The sequence below is a fragment of the Phocoena sinus genome, chromosome 18 (genome assembly GCF_008692025.1).
Source record: "Phocoena sinus isolate mPhoSin1 chromosome 18, mPhoSin1.pri, whole genome shotgun sequence".
Lineage (NCBI taxonomy): Eukaryota > Metazoa > Chordata > Mammalia > Artiodactyla > Phocoenidae > Phocoena > Phocoena sinus.
The window spans coordinates 45,843,618-45,867,901 of NC_045780.1; the positions used below are offsets into that span (position 1 = coordinate 45,843,618).

Genomic DNA, 24,284 nt, shown 5'->3' on the forward strand with positions numbered 1-24,284 from the left:
TAATTTGAAAAGATATATACACCCCTATGTTTACTGAAGCATTATGTACAACAGGCAAGATATATATGGAAACAATCTAGGTGTCTGTCAATAGGTGAATGGATAAAGAAGGAGTGGTATATATGTAATACAATGGAATACTACTCAGCCATAAACTGAAATACTGCTCAGCCATTTGCAATAACACAGATGGACCTAGAGGTTATTACACTAAACAAAGTAAATCAGACAAAGAAAGACAAATGTCTTATGATCTCTCTCATAAGGAGAATCTAAAAAAAAATTTTGTAACTAAAACAAAACCAACCAACAAACAAAATGAAACAAAAGTGAACTCATAGATGCAGAAAACAGATCAGAGGGGAAGGGGGTTGGGTGTGGGCAAAATGGTTGAAGGGGTCAACTGTATGGTGATGGATAAGAGCTAGACTTCTGGTGATCGCTTTGTAGTATAAACAGATGTTGAATTATAATGCTGTACATCTGAAATGTATATGATTAAAAAAATTAATAAAATAAAAGGAAGGACTAACATTGTTAACAGTGTAATTAAAGAGTTTAAATCATTTTAGAAAGTAAGTAGATATTTATATTTACCATCACACTTTAATTCATTTCTCTTTCTTCAAGACTGCACAGTTGATTATATTTTATTTTGTAATTACTGAATAGAATCAAAATATTTAATATCTATATGTTAGAGTGCAAATGTAGCTAAAACTGTTATGGTTCTACTATATTCACAGAGCTCTATTTGCTAAGAGAAAAACAATGGTGGAAATTGCTTTCTTATTTACTGTTCTATAAAAGCATTCTCACACTGGGTCTAGCTGCTATTATTTATTTTTTTTTAGTCAACTCCTGGTTTCCTCCTGCCTCTGGAACTTACGTGTTCTATGGTCTGTAGTGATATTCATTGATGGGTGCACCTGATATTCAGAAAAATGCTCTTCTTAGCCTCTTTCCCATAAAGTTCAGCAGTGACACCAGAGATTAGGTTTTGTTTGCTTTTCAGTTATGGATTATAAGAAACATCTCCTTCAAAAGACTCACTAGAAAAAAAAAAATCTCTGAGAGATAACTTCCAAATTAACTGTTCGATTCCCAACTATGAATCTATATCATGTTAAGCTAACAGGAGCCTACAACTTGTAATATTTTCATGAGCTCTTTGAAAATCTTAATGACAGGAACCTCTATCAATATGAGAATTTACAATGATATAAGTAATCTACATGCATACATTCCTCATGTTTTGATTTCCTAAATAAAGCTTACATTTCTTTCTAATTCTTTCAAGACATTATCTTCTACGTATTCTATTTTATTTTTTAATGAATTGAACTTGGACAAAATAGAAAAAGAAAAATCATAGCAAACTTGAATTCTTTACCATACAGTTTTCAACTCAATGAGAGCTAAAAATGTTATGAAAATTCTACAGTTAATCAATGCATTTAAAAAGAAAGCATCAAAATAAGTTAGAACTGGAAAAGAAAGAGCATTAAAAAACTGTAGTTATGGGAGAACTGAATCTATTTTCAAGAGTCTCTTCTATTTTTTAGTTTGTTTTAAAATATGGAAAATAAAATAAACTTGATTTAAAAGATGATATTCTTTATCATATCATAAAATATTAGAAAGTTCTCTTCAGTATCAACAAAATAAATCACCAATAGTATAAGATAAGCTTTATGAATTTCTACTTCCATGTCACTTATTCTATATTGTATAGCAAATGCTTATTTATAATATGAATTCACAAGGCAATATAATTAGAAAATATTTCCAATTAGATTCAGTATTATGGCCCTAAAAAGGATGCATTTATGTTAATATAAAAGTATACCTGCTACATTTTATCATGCATTAGAGATTTTAAGCAGGTAATCTACACAGCATCTGGAAACCTAAGCAGAGGCAAAGTCGGCTATAACAAAGGCACTGTAACAGTTCACCTTCAGTGAAGAACAATAATGCATTATTAAATTCACTTTCCTGCTCAGTGGTTACACTTAGCTGACCACAGCAAATTTGCTCACTGCCTGGTCCTCACAAGTTGGCAGAAAAATAGATTCTGTCACATTTAACGGGTTTAGAAAATGACAGGATGCCTCTTTTGTTTTAACTATAAACCATAATCTTTCAGAAGTAAATATAATTACAAATGCCTTTGGTCATGTCATTCTGAGGACAGATATTATATGTGGGTTATCACAAAAACAAATATCACCATAACTATCATTAATAAATGGAACTGATACTACATATAAAAAAATCCAGATTTTTTATGGTGCTTTCATTTTATATAACATCATAATTCTTATGATACAATAAAAATCTTTTTGAAATCTTATAGCTCTGTGAACATTATGGTGACTTGTAGGTTTTCATTTTATTTAAATTTATGTTACTCACACAAATTAGGATATTTGGTCTACCATAAAAATATCATAGGTAGCAAACTTACTAATCAAGTTCTACAATATTTCCTAAGCTAAAATTGGAGGCATTTTTCAAGTAATTGATTGATCACCAACATAAATAAAAATCTATATGGTGGTTATCTATTAATCCCATAAGCCCTTTCTTTACACATACATGTCCTATTAATACATGTTCTTTATTTTAAGTTTTGTTAAATACAAATTATTATATTTCATAGCATTTTTCATGAAGTAGGAAAGAAACAATATTCTGAACTTTATTTCCCTAGAAATATTTTTGTAAGTAATAGGTGCAAACTATGATGCTAGTATTTGTGGAAAATGAAGTTCATTGATTATTTTGTTCTTTATAAAGTCCTAGTATATAAGGTTCCATAGAAATTTCACTTTAGAATGCTTTGCAATCAGGTGTATGGTATTAACTAGCCAACACTAAGCAAAGAAAGATTGCTTCCTTGGATGATACTGAGTATCAGTTACTCAAGGAAGTATTTTTGTGGTTTTCTGGAATGATTTTCTATCGGCTCTTAAACTTTCTTTTATGTTTGACTTAATTTCTCTTAATGATTATGATTTTTAAAAAACTGTCATGGCTTACCTTAATATTTCATTATACAAATAGACTATACAATACCTTCAATAAAAAGGTAAATTATGGAAAATATCAAAGAAAACATTCATTACTTGACTATTTAAGATCTGGATTAATTTTTTTTCTTTGCAAGATGCATATTGGATTTGCAATTTGTATACATAAACTTACTCTACATATTACAGTTTATATATACTAGTTTAATTACATTACATTATTATTGATAATATCATATGAATTATTTACTGTCATTAGACAGAGGTCTTCTGCCATAATTAAATGAAAACAAGGTAAAAGCGTAACATTTTTACTTGGAATATCAGTGACAGTTTTACTTGTTAAGAGTTAAATTTTTGTTATCTAAAAATAATATACCCTGTGAAATTTGCTTTGCAATTGATTTTAATTATGTTGATTCTATGGGTTCTAAAAATGAGTTACTGCAGTATTCCACTCTAATATCCTTTAGCTTAACATCCTTTAAAAAACTTATTGACATTTATGGCAAAATCACTGATCTTTGCCCAGTTCTTTTCTTCAACATTACAAATTGCAAGATTGTAAACTAAGTATAAAAAAATGTACCATTGTACAGAGAGAAATCTATTATGTGAAAAAAGTAAAAATAACCATCTTTAATCATCTGAATTAATTTCATACATAACTGTAGTTTTTCTCATTTGGTGGTGGAGATTTAAATTATTAGTCATAAATAATTGGTAGAAAGAAAGAAATACATGTGTTGATAGTGTCCTATTGACTATTGATCATGTCACTTTCATGATTCTGAACTTCCCTCTTAAAATTCTCTCCTGATAAATAAATATTTCTCTTTTGGGGCTGGTCTAAACCAATGAGAATGGGACTAGTTCTTCTCCATCCACTGCCATGATTCCTGAAACATTGACAGTATTCAGTCCATCAGTGTTTCATACATGAATGCTGTAAGAAGACAAATTTTTCTTCAAAGAGAAAATATAAACTCTAATTTGAATTCTAACTTTAGAGTTTCTCATTGTACCTTCCATGTACTATGGAAAAAAATAATCCTAAGGCTAGTCTACCTTTAAAAAGAAAACCTAGAGCTTTGGCTATTTGAAGCCAAAAGTAGGATTCAATTTGGACAATAAATGGACATTTTGAGAGGACTATAATCTCAGCTATTTGCATCATTAGCAATTATTCCAAGCCTATGAAGGCTCTTAGAATAAAAAGAATTATAGTGGAATCAAATATATATATATATGAAATAAAAGATTGGAGACCCTTGAGGAATATGAATTAATAATAAACAAAAAAAAAAGGAGGCTGTCTCCAATATTACTGGAATAGACTTCTCTCTCCTTCCACCTGCTGCCTAAACTTGAATATTGCATTTAAGTTAGGATGCAGCATGAGCTATGATTATGTTGGGATTGAAAGGATTTAGGTTCATCATTAGAAACTCAAAAGCAACAGAAGAAAAATTTAATCCTATTGACTTTGGCCTCTGAGTAATGTTTGGAGGAGAAACTGGCATTAGCATGCATCCTTTACTGGAGTCTTTTATAGATTTATAATCCAATGTTGTTTTTTCTTTAAGCTGAATCCTAGTAAAGATGATATAAACTGAAAACTCAAAATACTTAGATTAAAACAAAACTAACTAAAAAAACCTCAAGAACAAATATGTAAATTGCAGTTCAGAGGAAAACTACAGAAAAAAAACTTGATTTGCATAATGCTTTTATTTCCATGTATGGAGACATAATTAAATTCTTGATTTCTTTCTCTGTAGACAAAGGGAACCAACATTCTTGAGCAGATAACTGTTCCAAATACTTTTCTAAGTGATGCATAGAGTATCTAACTTAAACCCTGTGAGATAAGGAAATACACTACCCTTAAATTGCCCACCTGCCTAGATTTGGATTTTATTTTAGATAGCATAAGTGGAGAGAACACTGATTTGAAGAATGTGGCACTATTTGTCTTCAAAAATCCACCCCCCACCCCAATTGCAAGACAATTTAGGACGTAGGTCATGTCTGGTCTTCCATCCTATCTGTAAATAGCAAAACTCAGAAAGGCATTCCATCCTTAGATCTAGGTTTAAAAGGACTATTTCTGTTAAAGGTCCCCAAGAAGTGCCACGTCCTCTCCCTTGTCATGAGAGATAACATGATAATATCCTTTAACACAATAATGATTTACTGCATATCTGTTTCCTAAAATTGTCTCATTGTTACCTGTAAAGCAATGCACACCACTGTCTATGACAATTCTCAATCTAGCTTCAGGTGTAAAACTACACCTATTGCATGACTGTAGAGGAGGTGGAATGGAAAACTTCCTGTGTATTCATGATGGCCAATAAAATGGAAGGAAAAAACAAAGCCATGAGACACATAGCCATTTTTTAATAGAGTTTACATTTAGGCAAAGTATGGCAAGAAGTATGGCATTTTTGAATAACTCCTATATTTAGGATTGTCCCTTGGTATCATCAATTTAATTCAAAAGCTTCTCATTAGTATGCCTTAAAAAAAGAAAAGAACAATGTCTTATGTCCTTCCTTTAAAATTCACCTCTGAATTCTCAGCAACAAACACTGTGCCTGCCATATAGCAGGTAATTGCAAATCGTTTGCTGAATTAATGAAGACATGAAGAAATACAGAGAAAATTGCTTGCTTTTTTTTTAATAAATGGTAAATTTGTTAGAATGCTTCTAAGAAACGATTTACAATGATTTATTTAAAGGTATGAGATTACAGCTATAAAACTATTCCATATCCTTCCACAAATGTTTCTTGGAATTGTGATCTTCTCTTTGGTGTTACTACTTACATCAAATGACCACTGATCAGATAAACCATTCACCCCTTTATGTAATGCATTACAGCGCACCATAGTGACAGACACTGCAGATCTGGTTGTAAATAACACAGACCCAAACTCGCATTCACCGAGCTTGAAATGCAGTGACTTATGATTCCTGTCATTCTGCTCCATATTCACTGTCCACCCTCTCTACCTTGCTCTCTGATCTGTGTCACTTCAAGATGTGTCTGTGTCCTCTGGATGGATCAGTCAACTGAATGCCCCAGCAAGCAGATCAGATGGAGCACCAAAATGTGACAGCATGGCTTCTACTAAGCCCTGGATTACTGCTTTATCCTCTCCAGTCACACCTTGAATTCTATTCCTATGCACAGTCTCTTTCCTGAAGGGACCTACCATGTATACAATATATCATACAGGCTGAGCGCTTAATTCCCATAACAAAACTTTGTGATTATATTTCAAGTACTATTTGTCTATTTTCACAGATGAAAAACTGAAGGCCAAGGATGTTATATAATGTACCAGGTTTACAGCTTTAACCTGGACTTGAAAACAAAGAGGTCTAATTCCCAGACTATGCTCTTTACCCCTGTGCTAGAGTGCTTCCAGTGAAAATTGCTTCTTAAATGAATAATGAAATTGCTTTGTGAACTCAAACTTTTTTCACAAAAGCCTTAGGTTAGTTTTTGTCATGATAGAATAGATAGTAATTAATAATATTCATAAATAACAAATAAATTATAAAGTCAATTATACAGCAAATTGATAGATATAACTCAAAGAATTATATATTTATTTTTATGCTCCACTAGTAACCACAAAATATTTAATAGTTATCCCAATTTTATAATTAATACAAAGATAATATCAGGATACAAAATTATATTTAAATCTGTATCCATATACTTCAAATGCAGAAGGAAAGAAGGAAGGAAAGAAAGAAAAAGAAAGAAAGAAAGAGAGAAAGGAAGAAAGAAAACAACTTCATTTTCTGGAAGTAGTTTTTACTGAAAAGAAATTAACAAAATATAGTCCATGAGAGAATTCAATGTTGGCCCTTTTCAAAGGCTAAACCTTAAAGATAAATATAATTACAAGTTTGAAATATAGAGCCATCATTATTTTTTAAATATATCCTAACCGTCTTTTAACATATTCACAAATGTAAGAAGGCTAAACCACTTGTTTCCTTCATAAACAAAGAAGGAATATAATTATCCATTAATTTATCTACAGCAAGAGACTGTGATTTGAAACTGGGGTAGAGATACAGGCCAGGACTTCCAAACTCAGAAGAAGGGAACAACAGAATGGCAAACACTTCATAAAAGTCCACTGATTTGGGCCACTTATCACAGATATTTAACTAGAAGAGGAATTCCCTCAAGGTGTGACCTCATAAAGGCTGATACATAATGACATTGAAAATTACATTTTACTTAGTTTTAAAGTAATTTGACTTCACATATCAAACATGAAACCTGCTTTCTAAAGTTTTATGTCACTTGCTATAGAATTAAAAAAAAATCCTATCAACTCTTTCTTCATCTCTTGTAAAAGGATGCTGAACATTCAGACTGAATTGCTTGCATAAAAGTTTTAATTCTCAAACCAATCCAAACAAAAATTCATTTTTCAATAGAAAGACATGTAAAGAAGAAAATAAAATTATAGCTATTTTTAAGACACATTTTCTATTGTATCTTAAAGAATTACATTGACTATAAATGAATAATTTCTAATAATGTCTTTTATGAGTGGCTCTTCTTAATCTGGGAATTTAGCAATTAAAAAATCTTAGTTATTACAATTTGGTGTGAATTATAGGACATCACAACCTTTGTCAACTACTTATAAAGGTACTTTATCAAGAGTGGAAGCAAAAAACAGTTGTTTTTAAAAATTGAGAAACATACTGGGCATTCATACTTAAAGTTTAATCACCACTTAGGTGGAGCTATATGCAATTACTATTAAAAACCATCTCCATACACAATATATTGCATATAATTAATTCAGTGAACTATCAAGACTATAAAGTGTAAATAAGAAAGAAAAGATATCATTAAAAACCTCAGCTATGGTCTAAAAGTTAACTAAGCAAAGTGATCCAGTGAACAAACCTAATTAAAATGCCTGATACAAACAAAGCTTAGATGAAAAGCACTAAAAACAATTGAATACTTATTTTATTAATCTAATGAATCATGTATCATATCATTACAACTTTGTATATATCATTAATTTCATTCCTTTCACTTAAGCCTTTTATTGGGATTACTTCAGTTATTAGTTGGTCTAATGTATTGGTTACCTCTAAATCTCACTCTACAATCTCTTCTTATCTTGTTGCATAAACCCTTGCATGTTATTCAAATTGCTTCATTTATTATGATAGCTTCCCCATGTAAATTGTGCTGACTGCTCGCCCTTGCACAGTCCTCATTAGACTAATGAAAACCTTCAAACGAAAAAACTAAACAACCTGCCAAATAAAGGTCTGAGGTTATTATGAAAATTACAACTCTGGGAGCTGGAAGAAGCTCTATTCATTAATTCATGCTCAGCAAATTGCTAACTAATTTAGTTGCACTCCTCTGCATTAATGGATTATTTTATAAAAATGTTTTCTACAGCCCAAGACCTTTGGTGCATGCTTTTGAGAGGCTTGAATTCTAATCAACCTTAACAGTAAATTAGGAATGTAATATCTAAATAATAATTGGGATGGCATATGGAGGAAAATAGTGTTTAAAATCCCATGAAAGGTGCTTTTGGTTTTCAGCTTCATCTGTCAATTTCACAGTAGTTAAAACAATTGTACTTGTTTAATATTCTGAAACTGTAGCATAAGATACTAGCGACAATGGTAATGTAAAAATTTAAGGAAAGTTTAAAATATAGCTTCTACTGGAACAAAACAGATTTTCATATGCTGAAGTTATCACACAAATTTCTAAGAATAGTTTGCCAAAAGGCACAAGAATAAGTGGTAATAGATAAGGAAAAGTCAGAGGAAAACATCATACCCAGTTCTCCAGAATGGGTGGGCAATATCTCTTTTAAAATATGTTCAAAATACTATCAGGTTTTTATGCATTTAAACATAATAGCCATGAGTTCCATATTGACCTTTCATCTAATGTGTTATATAAACTCCTCCAAATTAGTTCCCATATCTTTAAGATTTACCTGAGCTTTGCTGTCACCTTACAGGTCCTGCAAACAAGGCTGAATGATGTGTTAAATCATTCCATCAAGTTGATGAAGGAATTCAAACTGCTTCAAGCACAAGAGACAAGGGGGCTATTACTTTGCTTCTTAACTCATAACATAGCATTCAAAGTAGTATCACTCCCTCATCTATCAAATGAAGATAAAGCCCTGTGTGTTTGCCCATGTGCAGGGACACACATAAGCACATGTAAGAATATTAAAAAGTTTCAATAAAAGCAGACTGTGAATATTAGGCAAGATTGGAAATATATTTTTAAATGTCATATTTTTTCTTTTTTTATTAAGCTCTTTAGAAGAAATTCTAATTTACATCTCAGAATAGAAAAATGTTCAAAAGTATTAGGTTGAAACATATGAGATTGTAGATATCTCCTGTTTTGTTCTACAAAAACAACATCACACGAAGCTTATCTGCAGAAACTGGCATTTATATTTTGCTATCAGTTTAGATAAAAAAGATTAAGAAAGCTCTCTGAGTCACTGAACTTTTAATGGCCTATTTTTTTGTACATTTCTTAATATGTCTAATCAGGGAAGAAAGGACAGTGTTTTGTAGTTCTTTTAGAAACATACATATTTGCCAATGTATGAAATAAAAATATACAAAAGAAAAATTGTTTTAGCTTCACTAAAAAATATAGGATATAATATTTCCAAAATGAAGTTTGAAGTTGAGCTAATTCTCAAATAAACATACAGAAGAATGTACACATTCTCTTTAGATCACTTCTACACCAGAATATGTAAAATTTCAACTTGTAACTAGAAAAAATAGAAATCCACGGTTTAAGCAATATGCAAATAAATTCCAAAATTAAAAATGAGAGATAATCAATTCACTAAGTCAATAAACATCTTAAATGAAGGGAATAAAATAATTTATAATAATTCATAAATAAATCATTACATGAAGCAAATTTGTATGTGGAGTTAATATGTTAATCTACTAGTAATTTACTCCTACCTCACTTTTAATGCTATAAAAATATTAGCTATTGGCATGACTACATAAAAATATTTCTTAAACAGTGAGGAAGTGAGTCATTCTGTGCCTATCAAAAAAGCTCAAAAAAATAAAGCTGAATAAGTGGAATAACTAATAGTCTATTCTGTTTTTTCCATGGGGAAAAGACATTTCATCTAAGTAAAAGTAAAACTATTACAGTAAGTAAAATTATTATAAATGTATATTATTATTTATAATGTATCCAAAACTAAATACTTGCTAATAGCTTCGGCATCTAGTTCATGAAAATTATCAGCAGTGGTAACATGATTCAACTTTCTAAGTGTCCAAAAAAGTTTTTAAAACCTAAAGTTATGGATGTCCTGGAGAAGCAACTGACATCTTCGGCATCAATAAATGGCCCTATTTCTTTTAGTAATGTTCATATTAATTACATAATAATAAATTCCTGGAAAACGTAAACTTTAGGTAACATTGAGGTAGTTCATTTTATAAGTGGCTCACATATAGCTAACATTACCAAAATATAGAAATTTCTAAAGAAAAGCGTTTTTCACTCTGTGTACATCTATATAGTCACATGAGATACTAACAGGTTCAGATTTTTGATATTTGTGTGTATGATATTTACTATAAATTAATTTGTGTAATGTATATCTAGAATTGAAAAAAGAAAGTCATTTTTGAAGACAATCCTAAAAGTAGTCTTTTTAAACAATGAGAAATGTGCAAAAGGAAATATATTTCAAAAAAATTATTTCCACAAATAGGAAAAAAGTGATGGCAGTCATTTAAGAAAGATGTTTTGTAGGAGAGTGGTCCACAAGGTTGGATGCTAAGAATAAAGCATTAATAAGAGGGTATCCCAATATGGCCAGTTTGCTAACTACTTTATTGCCTTTAGTGCTTTGTCCTCAAATTCAGAATGCCAAAATGAGAACCTTCCATACAAGTCTGTTAACCATTGGAAATATTGGGCACTGCCCGTGAAGAATATGTGACAAAAGAAATGTTTCATGGCCTGAAACAAATCCCCTGTATTTCCTGCCTCATCTTAAATTATCGCTGCTTCTAAAATGGCAAGAGATACAAACTATTATATATGGACTAATCTACAAGGATATATTGTACAACACAGGGAATATAGCCAATATTTTATAATAACTATAAATGGAGTATAACTTAAAATTGTGAATCACTATATTGTACACCTGTAACATAATATTGTACATCAACTATACTTCAATAAAAATATATATAATTAGAAAAAATGAAAAATAAAAAAATAAAATGTCAGGAGTCACCAATGAAAGTTGTCATATTTTTTATGAAAACAAATAAAGGGAAAAGCCTCAACCATAGGGAAAATTAGAATATATATGAAGAAAAATTCTGTGCAACTGTAGCAGCAAAAGAAGAAGGGAAGTTTTGTATTTCATATGGTTTATTTCACATATCTGACATTCAGTAAATTTTGATTATATCATTTTGGTTTATTTAGTCCAAGACTGAAATACACTAACATAAATTAGGTATTCAGTACTTAGTTCCAATTATAAATGCTCACATTTTCTATAATTGGAAAAAAGCTGATACTATAGCATACAGTATCATATCTGTAGCACACATTTGATTTTTGGTTAGCAAAAAATTAGATAAATTCCATAATAACAAAAATGTGCACGTGAAACTACATGCAAGGTATAAAACATGCTCAAAAAATGTGTTGGAAATAGCAGCAATTCAAGCAATTTTAGAAAAACCAGGGAAAAAATTATGCATAAGAGAAGTAACACACCAAGAGACAGATTTTGTGGGGATAAAGAGAGAAGTGCAGCATAAAGAAACAGGGAGCCTGTTTATATAATTTAAATGCCAGGCATATATTCGGAGAAAACTCTAATTTGAAAATATACATGCACCCCAATGTTCATAAAATACCCAAGTCATGGAAGCAACCTAAGTGTCCATTGACAGATAAATGGATAAAGAAGATGTGGTACATATATACAATGGAATATAGCTCAGCCATAAAGAAGAATAAAATAATGCCATTTACAGCAACATGGATGGACCTAGAGATTATCATATTAAGTGAAGTAAGACAGAAAGACAAATATCATGTGATATCTCTTATATGTGGAATCTAAAAAAAAAAAAAAGATACAAATGAGCTTATTTACAAAACAGAAACAGACTCACAGGTATAGAAAAAAACTCATGGTTACCAAAGGGGAAAGGGTAGGGGGAGGGATAAATTAGGAGTTTGGGATTAACATTTACACACTTCTTTATATAAAATAGATAAACAAAAGGGTCCTACTGTATAGGACAGGAAACTATACTCAATATCGTATAATAATCTATATTGGAAAAGAATCTGAGAAATAATATATTATATATATACATACATATACATAACATAATTCTTTCATTGTTTCATATATATAAAGCTGAAACAATTTTGCTGTACACCAGAAACTAACACAACATTGTAAATCAACTATACTTCAATTAAAAACAAAGAAAATGTCAATTAGTACTGCCTATTCCACTAAATTTAGACTGAGGGTAAAAATCAGCAATGCTTTTAAAATCCAGAAAGCTCTAGAGAACTTGCAGTATGTTTGGAAAAGTTAAAAGACATAAAATTTGTTTTGAGGCTATGAGCTGTATCATAGATTTCCTCAGCACATATCCTTGACAAACTCCTAATTTTAGTCAAAGTTCATACTATTAAAATCATTTCTCCTTACACTTGGGATGCTTGAAACAATATTATATGTCTATTACTTCTTAATACACTAACTTGTTTTTCATATTTATATTTTGAATGTACTTTAATTAAACTCTTCCTGGGTTCAAAAACCCATTAGAGTGTTTTTATTTTAAAAACTAAGTAGCAAATTTACTCAGCGCTTAGTACTTCTGAGTTCTAACACCTGTAAAGCCACTGGTCCTTCAACTAATAGTGATGTAAATATTCTAATAAATTCAATAGCTTTTTAATATTAAGAAGATTTTAAAATGCTTAAAAGTTACTGGTGATTAAGATTTTAGACCACAGTGATTCTCAGCATACAAACTAATTTTGGTATCTCTTTTTTTTTTTTTTTTTTTTTTGCAGTACGCGGGCCTCTCACTGCTGTGGCCTCTCCCGTTGCGGAGCACATGCTCCGGACGCGCAGGCTCAGCGGCCATGGCTCACGGGCCCAGCCCCTCCGCGGCATGTGGGATCTTCCCGGACCAGGGTACGAACCCGTATCTCCTGCATCGGCAGGCGGACTCTCAACCACTGCGCCACCAGGGAAGCCCATCAATATTTTCTTAAGAATTATTATCTTTTGAATGATTTAAAGTGGTCGGCAGCAAATTACATTTAAGAAGTTCAAGCCTAAAATGACACAAACATGTAATTAATTTCTCTACAAATGTCTCTAAATGAAGTCACTTGTTTTAATACAGATATGTGTAGTGAGAAAGTTACAGGTCAAGTATGCAGCACATGATAAATGTAGTCATGAAAGAAAACAATTTTTAATTTAGTAGACCCTATCAATCTAGAAAGCCTATGAATATTTACTATTAATTCAGTATGCTGAAAAATAGATAAAAGAGAGTACATAAAAGAGATGAGCATCATATAATAAAATTCTTACTGTAAGAGTATCAAAATCTATTACAATGTCCACGATTCCATAACTACATTTGAAATTATGAGTTTAAAGGTAGTTTCACATTTCTAGGGAGTATATTAAAAACTTACTTTCCTTTATAAAATATACATTAAAATATTGAAAAACTGTTGGGATATGATGAAGGTCTTTATTCTGATAGCAAAACCATTTAAAAAACTTAAGATGTGATAAGAAGTACCATTAGTGATGTAGAAAGTTTTTGTGTATATTCCTGGCCAGAACATTCTACTGTTTCATATAAATGTATGTTCTAAAGGTTATGAAATTCCACCTTTTGCCTTTCATCATCACAGTTATTTTAACTTTCACCATCTCTTAGAATCTTCTAGTAATTTAGCACAGATCAATATGCATTCATAGATTGTCTAGTCTGTTTAAAGCAAATGTAATACACACATGACTCCAAGGTGTATACAGTCTAGTACTGGAAGTAGACCAATGAAAAAATAACTTCCAAATAACAAGGAAAATGTTGTAACGAAGATTTGGAGGGCAGGCACACAGGAACACCAGCAGTGGGATCCCTATATCAACCTAGTATGGCATCTCAGGAAAGGCTCTATGATGGCAAAGTTAAAATAGTAGTAACAAATAGATGATGGGTCTATAGACAGATGATGGGCAGATAGGCAGATAGAACTGAAGACTCACAGAAAAAGAAAGTTACAAAAATTATAGTCAACTGAACTTGAAACATGAGAGTGTAGAAAGCTCCCACCAAAAATTCCAGTGAGATTCATTATTCCAATCATATTATTGGTCATTTCTTTGGTGGTCTCTTCACTACCACCTCCGGGCTTTTATATTTCACTCCCAACCTTTTTTCACCAAGGTTCTGCAAGAGAACTAAACCCTAATATCCTGACAACCACTGTATATCATAAAACTTCTCTCTTATGCATTTCAAGTGAAACTAGCTATGTAGCATCTATGGGAAAACTGAGAAATGAATCATAAAATCATTTTCTATAAGGCTTCATTCTTTCATAGAACCCTAGTGGAGAATGGCTACTTAACCCAAATAATGAATTTTTATATTTCAATATTCTTACTTAAAACTTAAATCATCTATGCAGTTTTATATTTTATTACTATAAAAATTTCCATAATATTTCCTCAAATGTTTTTGATTAAATATAAAAGGTATATGTCAAAAGATACATAGACGTTATATATTTTTCTTCATTTTTGAAGAAGAACTCACAGAAAATTAGAATTAGACATTTAGAGGCAACCTTGTTCACTGATGCACTTGTATATATTCCACCCAGCTTTGTGATAATATTTGATAGCGAATTTTAAAATAAATAATTAGGAAGTTGCCTTAATGCTGCTCTCAAATATGCCTAGATTTTGACATGTTAGCACCTAGAAAAGATTACCATTTTCTTATTAATTGCATAATGCCGATAATTTAATTTATAGAAATTCAGTGTTCTTTCTTCCTAAGGACTCAGCAGAGCTGTTTTCATGTTGAATAGAAAAATGTTTATGTAAGCATTTTTACTTTTTGTGAATAGTCATTTTTGAGGAAAAACGGTTGGTCCACCTAAACTCAGTCTTTCTCCAATCATGTCATTCTGATTATCTAAATAGCCAATTTTACTTATCTTCCTTTTTGACAGCCAATGAATTGTACCTTTTGTATAATTATGTTTTCCAAAGAAACAATCCTTTTCATAACGTTGATTACTTGATATTCATGTCAAAAAAGACAGTCAAAGTATCCAGTCTATATTATTAATAAAATTTGAAAATATTAAATTAAGATGAAAAAGATATGGCAGGGCTCCAGTGGTCCCAATTTAAATTTACCATTTGAAAACATTAATTTGCATCCAATAGCATAAATTTCCAACATGCATGTAAAATAATATTTCAATTCTCCATGAAAGTATTTCATGAAATAAAGAATGAAAAGACAAATTTTTCCCTGTGAAAACGAGTTAGGCTGGTACAAGTAAAATATAAATAGGAAACTCTCACAGCTTTGCACAATCTTGGCTTTGTTATTTGTTGCATACACTTTAGAAATAAATACTAGTACATTGGTTGATAAGATTCACTATATTTCTTGGTTGATCAAATGACCATGTGTCTTTGAATCCAAAAAATAATCATAATAATCCTTTGTATATTGTCCTTGCTCTATTATGCTAAGTAAAATGACAATTGACCCTAAAAGCATGGAGAAAGAACAACTATAGTCCTTGAGGAACTCAGAGACAACAATTAAAACAAACAATTCTCTTTTTTTAAGTGTACTGGAAAATAAATGAACATTTACCTGTTGTTTAAGATAAATATGCTTCATTCATATTTCTTTTTTGTTGAATAGGCATTTTACTTAATATTGTAGGTTTTTTTAAATGTTTATATGCCATCTTCTAATATAATCTAGAAATATACTTTGTTCTATGATTAAAACCTAGTTCATATGTTGAGCAGGAAAAACAAGACCTTATAATTATATATTACCTTTTTCAATATGCATCCTTTTCGACTCATGTCCCATGTCATGACCAGCCAAATCTCCCTCTTTGGGCCCAGGGAGTACGTTTGGTGATAAACCCATCAGCATCTGGTTCATGGACAAACCATTCTGATGGACAGCTGTCAAGTCAGAAACAAAAGAAAAAAGACTAAAACACCATAATATACAATATTCAAATAACTTATTTAAATTCTTTTGGACTCAGAAATAAATATAATACCATGGTGTAACTTTAAAATTATAATCTATCTCTAAATTGAACACTGTGAGAACTGATAACTATGATAATTTTTGAGAACAAGCAGAAATATATTGAAAATGAAACTGTTTTATCTTATTTTTATTTCACATAAAATATGTATATTTTCTCATGTCTGGAATACTTTTGAATGGCCATACCCCTATAACCATTACAAATGAAATATTCAAGCTTTGTCTAGTGTATCACATTCTCTCCTTAGCATATAACCTTCCTTAACTCTGCAAAAACTGCAACCTTAACGTTAGAACACTCTTTAACACTATAAAGTTAAAACATAATTTAAAAAAATTCTAGTGGCATGAGAGGGCAAATAGAGTTTTCAACAAGTTAAGGCACCGAAATAGCTGTTTCAAGAGTCCTAGTCTAGTCAATAAAACACGAAGTTTCACAGATATCAAAGTACTTCTTTAAAAATTGGGATTTGAACTCAAATTTAAAAATAAAAGAGCCCAATTAATACCTATTAAATGGTTGAATGATTAAAAACAATAATTTCTTTCTTGAACTATTAAGAGTAACCTGTCACTACTGAAACGATAAAGCAGATGATCAAATACCCTTATGATCACAATCCAGTCAATAAATTTCTTAATAAATTGCCCATGAAAATCTTGGTTTTGTGCAAAATTTTTGAAGAAAGATCATTCCATAAAACCTTACTTTCACTGCAAAAAGTATAGTTTTAAAATATGTATAAAATAATATATAAGACTGTTAGGATTTACCATTTGGAAATCACCATAGTAATAATTGTTTCAGGGAAGAATCTTCAATGAACAATTGTGAAAGTAGTGAAGTGAAAGTTTGATGAATAGAACATTTACATAATGTTAAGATATCTCCTCACAAGATACTTATTATCCACAAAGGTTAAAAACAACTTAAAAAGGAACTTTACAAGAGAGAAATCTAGAAGTCAGTCACTACCTCAGCCAAGTGATGGTTATCACAAGTATTGGCAAAATATCATACATCTTCTGAAATCATGCACTGAGAAGGACACACTATCATGTCTGTGTCATTCCTGCCAAAAATACATAACTTAAGTCAAATTATGAGAAAACATCAAAAAATTCCAACCTGAGGGACATTCTATAAAATAAATGGTATGCATTCTACAAAAATGTCAAGGTACTGAAAGATAAAAAAGATTAAGGAACCGTTTCAGATTTAAAAGGATTAAGGGCATATGACAAGTAATTTCAACATGTGATCCAGGATTGGATTTTGGACCAGGAAAGAAAAATCTCTTATTATTAAAAATATTAGTCAGGAAAAAAAGGAAAAAATAATAGTGGGAAAGCTGGTGAAATTTGAATAAGGTGTGTAGCTTATAGAATAGTATGATAATAGTCTTAATTTCCTGATTTTAATCACTATTCTGTGGTTATATAAGGGAAATTCCTTGTCTGTGATAAGGACAATAAGGTGGCATTAGGCTTTTATCAGGTATATCTTTCAGAAAGATCAACTGATTGAGTGAAACTGGATGGTAAATATTTAAGAATTTTTAATTATTTTTGAATTTTTTATGTTAGTCTAAAGTTAAAAATAAATATGCATACATTTGCACATGTATGTGTGTATATGCATATATGTGTACACATGTGTGTACATGTGTCAATATTTCCATTTGGACAATTATGGTAGTCCATGCATGCAAAAGTAATTACTTTGTTTCTATCAGGAATTTTAAAATATGATTAGTAAAACAAAGACTGTATATCAAAACTCTCAAATCTTTCCCTATTTGTCTGTATTTCTGATTAAGTATTATGAAAAAAATATAATTTTCTTTTCTAGGACAGCTCCTTTCCAATGATACCTTAAAAAGCATTAGACATGAAACCAAATATTCATCATTAAATTTCTGATTCTAGCGACAGCATGGCACAAAGGCATATTGAAAATATTTTATTTGAAAAATGTTTTGAAGTAGTGTTAACTGAGGTTTACCAGCCCCAGAAATATAATTGATTTGGCAGTGATTATCAAGTGTTATATCCATTTTTATTAATAAACAGTAATAATCATCTCTTACAAACTTAGGGAAATACAAACAGGCTAAATAAAGTATACATATTTAGAATTACATTGAATTCTATGTAATTGTCAATGATTGACTATTTTAAAAATAATTTTATTACATACAATTTGACCAATATTTATGTTATCCGCCTCCACAGTATCTATATTGAGGATATGCAAACTTTCCTTTATAGCTTATAAAGACACTTTCTAAGAAATGCTTTTTTCTATTATGAAGATATTCTCAACAACCAAATAACTTCAATAAATTTTGTGTAATTAGATGAAGTTCATGCTATAAGCATGATTTCCTAAAATAATAACTAAAGCCTGTAAACAATGCAGTAAGTATTGGTTTTAGCAACCAAGGTAGTCACTGTTAATATGATCATTTTATTGGTAAACAATATTAGATTCTTGTACATACACAAAATAACCAGTTAATTGAATGGTGTATTAACTTTACTCTTAATTTTCTTGGCCATGAGGACCAGCATTAAATATCTGAAAATGTGATCATGAAATAAAATATAACCTTACTTTTTAGAATTTAATAATAATAACATGTGATGATAATATGCATTATTGACTGTTACTAATTCAAATCCTAAAATTTAACCAATTTCACACTCTTCAATCTATTGATCTTCTGAATGACTACAAAATGTTTTAAAAATCAGTTATTTTGAATTTTATTTCTTTTATTCCTCTTTGTGGATGTCTTTGTCAATACAAGGATGAAGTTTAAAAATTAATGAATTTTTAAAAATGGCAGGGATGGGATTGAAGGAACGAAGAGGAATAAACCATAAACAGTATACTTGGATGCTAGGTATTTGAGAGTTGGAGGTGTTTACCTCAGAAACTAATCGAGAAGGTTACTTACTTTCTCTGTTTCATAGCTCAAATCTTTATGTGTGGCATCAAAGAGAGGGAGTTTATATCAGAACCTGTTAATGTAGTACCATACCTCATGATATTGCAAACTGGGAGATATAATTTTGAGAGATGGCTATTGCTACAGAGAGTCAGAACATGATACATCTGAGATCTATTTGGAATGAGGGCATTTTGATTAGACAAGCCAGCTGCACCTAATAAAGTTTAAAATGGTGACAAGTGGAAGTACGACACCTACGGATTCTGTCCGAGGAGCTCTCAGTCCGCGCTGGGGAGCTGGACACGCTGCTGCTGCGGTGTGATGATGGGTGGCTGCCAGGCCTTCGGCCCTCCTCCAGGGAGGGGGCAGGCGAGGGGCTGTCGGGAACACGCTCCTACACCACCATGGTTGGGGGGTGAGGAGGGGGAAGAAAAGAGATAAATACATTGGACCTTTGCTTAAGGAATGTTGATTTTTCTTAATTCTATAGATATGTGAAGACAAACACATTTTTTCATCAACATTTAACTGGATTAAACGACACCTTTTATCTTGAGAAAAGTCAAAGTAAGGAAAGAATAGAAAGGAAAATGGTTCTATAGGTGAACATCGCTGTAGTAATGGCAAATGTCAATGCCTTCTTTGGATAAAAGGAGAGATCAAAAAAGACATCCAGTTTAGAACCATTAGACAACAAAGAATTAACAGAACAAAGCAGGTTTTAATTCTAGACAATTATTAATTTAAAAAATCTTTAAATAAATTATATTGCTTCAGCAAGTGTCTAGGATAATTTAACACAACAGATTATCACCATGACATCATAACAATAATACCGGAGGCATTGTTAACACCTATTTCATTATGGGGCTGCTCTGGATATACTTGGTTACATTTTAAGGCATCATGGAAATCTATTATTATTTAACATTTGAACAATTTTCTTTGATTCTAATAATTTTCAGGCTCCTAGCTCCAATGCAACCACACAAATATATTAGGGAAAATTCATGAAATATGTATTAGTTTTATCCCAGGGAAACCTGGTATCATGTTTCCTGATACTGTTCTATGTTAACACTCAGGTCCCACTCCATACCTTCCCCTTTAAGTCTTGCACCTTCCCTATGAGACCAATGTGCAAATGTATTGTATAACTGTCTCCAATGAGCTATTATAAATAGAGTTACTGATTAAGAAATAAGATACTCATTTGTTAATATTTTCTTCGAGCAACAAGATGTTTATACCTTCAGCTATCAACACACACAGGCCTTGAAGAACAGTCTTTCCAATAATTCATAAATATTTGGAAGTGTACAAATAAACTGATACATGATACATAATAAATAATAAGTAAATTATTCCTGATTAGAGAGCAAAGATGCAAATATGAAAAAAAGCAGACTTTTTAAAATAAAAAGTTCTAAAATGGAATTGGCCTGTAGGAGGCTGTTTTCAAAATATCAAAGGCTAATGTAATATGGAAGACACACAAGGCTTTGTACTAACAAAGAAAGAGGGTAATGTATGTCTTCAAACTCAAAAGTTCCTTTAAGCCTTGTGATGGGTTGCAATTCTACTTTGAATTAGAATCACTTGGGAAGTTCTTCAACATACCTATGCCTGGGTTTTACTCCCCAAGATTCTGGCTTACTGAAGGTCATGAGTTGAATTGTGTCCCTCCAAAATTATTGAAGTCCTGACCCCCAATACCTATGAATGTGAGCATTTGAAAATAGGGTCTTTGCAGATGAAATTAGTTACAATGAGGTCATATTAAAGTAGGGTGGGCTCTTCATCCAACATGACAGATGTCTTCACAAGAGGACATTGTGAAGATATGGGAAAAATGTGAAAAATGGAAAAATTGTGAAGAGGGAAAAATGTCATGTGAAGATGAGGTAGAGATCTGAACTCTGCAGCTGCAAGCCAAGGATTGCCAAGGGTTGCCAGCCACCATGCGAAACTATGGAGACACAAGGAAGGATGCTACCTAGAATTTCAGAGGGAGCATGGTACTGCTGACATCTTGCTTTTGACTCCAGAAATGTGAGGGTATAAATTTCTGTTGTTTTAAGCCACCCAGTTTGTTGTACTTTCTCACAGCGACCTTATACACTGAGTCTGAAGGGGGGCCCAGAAGCCAGTATTTTTAAATGCTCTCCAGGCGATTTTAATGTATATCCAAGACTGAGCACCACTTGTTTCATACCCTTTTAATTTTTCAGTCCTACACATTGTCAATAAACATCTTCAACAGAGGTTCTATTCTTGAGGATCATGACAAATAAAATGAAAGTAACCCTTAAGATAGCCAAGCCCTCTTCCAAAATCCATACATAAAACTGCTTCTCAATATATATACCATAAAATAAAAAATAGTCCCAAAAGGAACTTTACAACAAATAATTTGCCAGGTCAAACAATATTGTACCAAAAGGAAAAAAGAAAAATGTCAACTAAATTCTACTCTCAAAAGTCGCAAGATGTATTTTTAAACTCTATGTCTCAACATGCAAAATGAACACAATATTAGTTATTTTTTCCACAACAAATAAATCAAACAAGCTATGCTTCTAAATGGTATAAGTTCTTTAGTTCACATGGCAAACAAATGACCTACATTTCTAAAAAACAAACACATATACGATTTAAAAGAGTGGAGAATCCACATCTGGATGCCAAAAGTTATTTCCTATCTTCTAATTATAATTTAAAAGCAGCTGGGATTATAAATCTTTCTTCTTAACATTCACCCTTACCTTAAACTATGAAGCAGCTTCAAACTGTACATTTATTATGTGTTCAGTTTGATGAGTTTTGTCGAGATCTAGACTGTTTCCATAACCCCAGAAAGATTTCTCATGCCCCTTCCCAGCCTATTCCTTCTATCCCCAGAAGCAACGTCTTTCTGAATTCTATCACCAGGGAGTAGTTTGGCTGGTTCTAGAATTTCATAAAAAGGGACTCATATAGTACATACTTTTTATGTCTGTTTTTTTTTACACAACGAAATGTTTTTTAGATTCATTCAGGTTATTGCCTGTATTAATAGTTTACCTTTTTTACTTTTTAATATATTCAATTGCACAAATATCCCACAATTTTTAATTTAAAAATAAGGCAATAAAGGTCACATCAAGTCTTTGCAATCACAAATCAAAGGATAATCTTGGCTTCTGTGCAGCATTCAAAGGCTGGAGTTTGTATCATTTTTGGAATATCTGTGCATTTATTATAGAGTATGAATTTATAAAACTGTATAGAACTCCTTTTTAGTCTGTATAAATGTATTAATAAGCCATGCTATAGTTAACTGCATACATGACCAGATATACATGATATAGAGTCTAACCTTGATTTCTCGAAATTCTGATAAAGAGGTACATAAGTTTGCTAAGCTTTAAAGTTAATTCCTAATACATCTAATTCTTAACACTTGGATTATGCAGAAACACATGGTATATATTTAGGAAACAACATTATTATATTTTTATATAAATAAAATTATCTAAATTAGCCATTCTATTTTCTCCCAAAGTCACTCAATCAATGTTTATCCATCAATACATTTTAATATTCCTCTGAATAATTATGTAAGTGATCATATTTTCAGTGGCATGTGTTTAGCCAAACAGAGGTAAAGTGCAATCTTGAAATAAATCAATCCCTCTAAAATCATTTTGCAAGTCTGAGTTTCCTGTCATAATAGATTTCTCAGTGGCACTAATGGAAAGCATGAGAAACTGATTTTTTCCTGAGATATTTAACTCATAAAATATGTAAATATTTAATGCACAAAACTCTAGTAACAATGATTGTGCCATTGAACAATTATTTATTTATTTTCCACATAAGTATAACAATTTTTTCATTAGTCAATTTTATTTAACTGTAAAAGTTTTCCTTGATGATTCTTTTCATTCATGCATTATTCACTTATTCACTTATACATTCATAACACTCTAAAGGTCACATAATAAACTAAGTCAAAAATAAGCTAGATTAAAATCTTAATGTAAAATAATATTAAATCATAATTTAAGGCTTAGGAATCATAGGTGAAATTGTAGTATTTATTTTAGCTTTAGCTTATTTTTACTTTAATTATATTTTTTGTCTAAGAACAAAGGATACAGACAATATTTAATACTTTTACTTAAAGAAATATTTTAATTTATGCAAATTTTTATGCTTTAGAAGCTTAAGTATTTAATTGAAACTTTCTATAAACTGAGACACAACATATTCAGTCATTTCACTTAATGTATAATTTCAATCTTTGGAACATGATGTATTGTTCTTTGAAGAATTTCATTAAAGTAAAATCCATTGAGCAAGTAAGATTTGAATACATTGTTGCACAATAAATTAATTTATTTCAACAGCTTAATTCTTTTATCATATTTATATGTTTGCCTTTCCAGAGTATGCTATAAGATGGAGAATAATGGAGACAGTAAAGAATTGCTTAGGAGAGAATCTCATAATTATTACTGAAACAAAATAGATAATGAGTTTTATTCAGACATAATAAGAAAGAAGCAGTTCAATGTCTATAGGGAAACTATGTAAACTGGATTTATCATTTCATTTGTGTGAGACCCTTTAACCTCCAAAATGGCCCTGAAGTAGGACAAAGAGGAAGAATATTTAATTTAATACTTCAACACACTGCTTTATAGTCCTGCATCATAACTCCACCAATCAATAAAACACAATCTTTTGCAGTGTTTCATCTTTATAAAACTAGCCACAATAATAAATGAAAATGTAAGAGGAATACACTCTCACTGAAAAAAAAAAGGTCAGACTAATAAACTAATGGTATCAGAATAACAATAAAGGGAA

General features: G+C 31.0%; 1 protein-coding gene across 1 annotated transcript in view; it reads right to left on the reverse strand.

Moving 5' to 3' along the window:
* Positions 1-24,284, reverse strand: part of DACH1 (dachshund family transcription factor 1) — a 414,817-nt gene that overhangs the window by 100,758 nt on the left and 289,775 nt on the right. Inside the window, exons 5-6 of the mRNA XM_032611650.1 lie at positions 19,689-19,824; positions 16,245-16,379 (exon numbers count right to left, since the gene is read on the reverse strand). Coding sequence (XP_032467541.1) covers positions 16,245-16,379; positions 19,689-19,824 — 271 coding nt within the window. The remainder of the gene's footprint in view (positions 1-16,244; positions 16,380-19,688; positions 19,825-24,284) is intronic.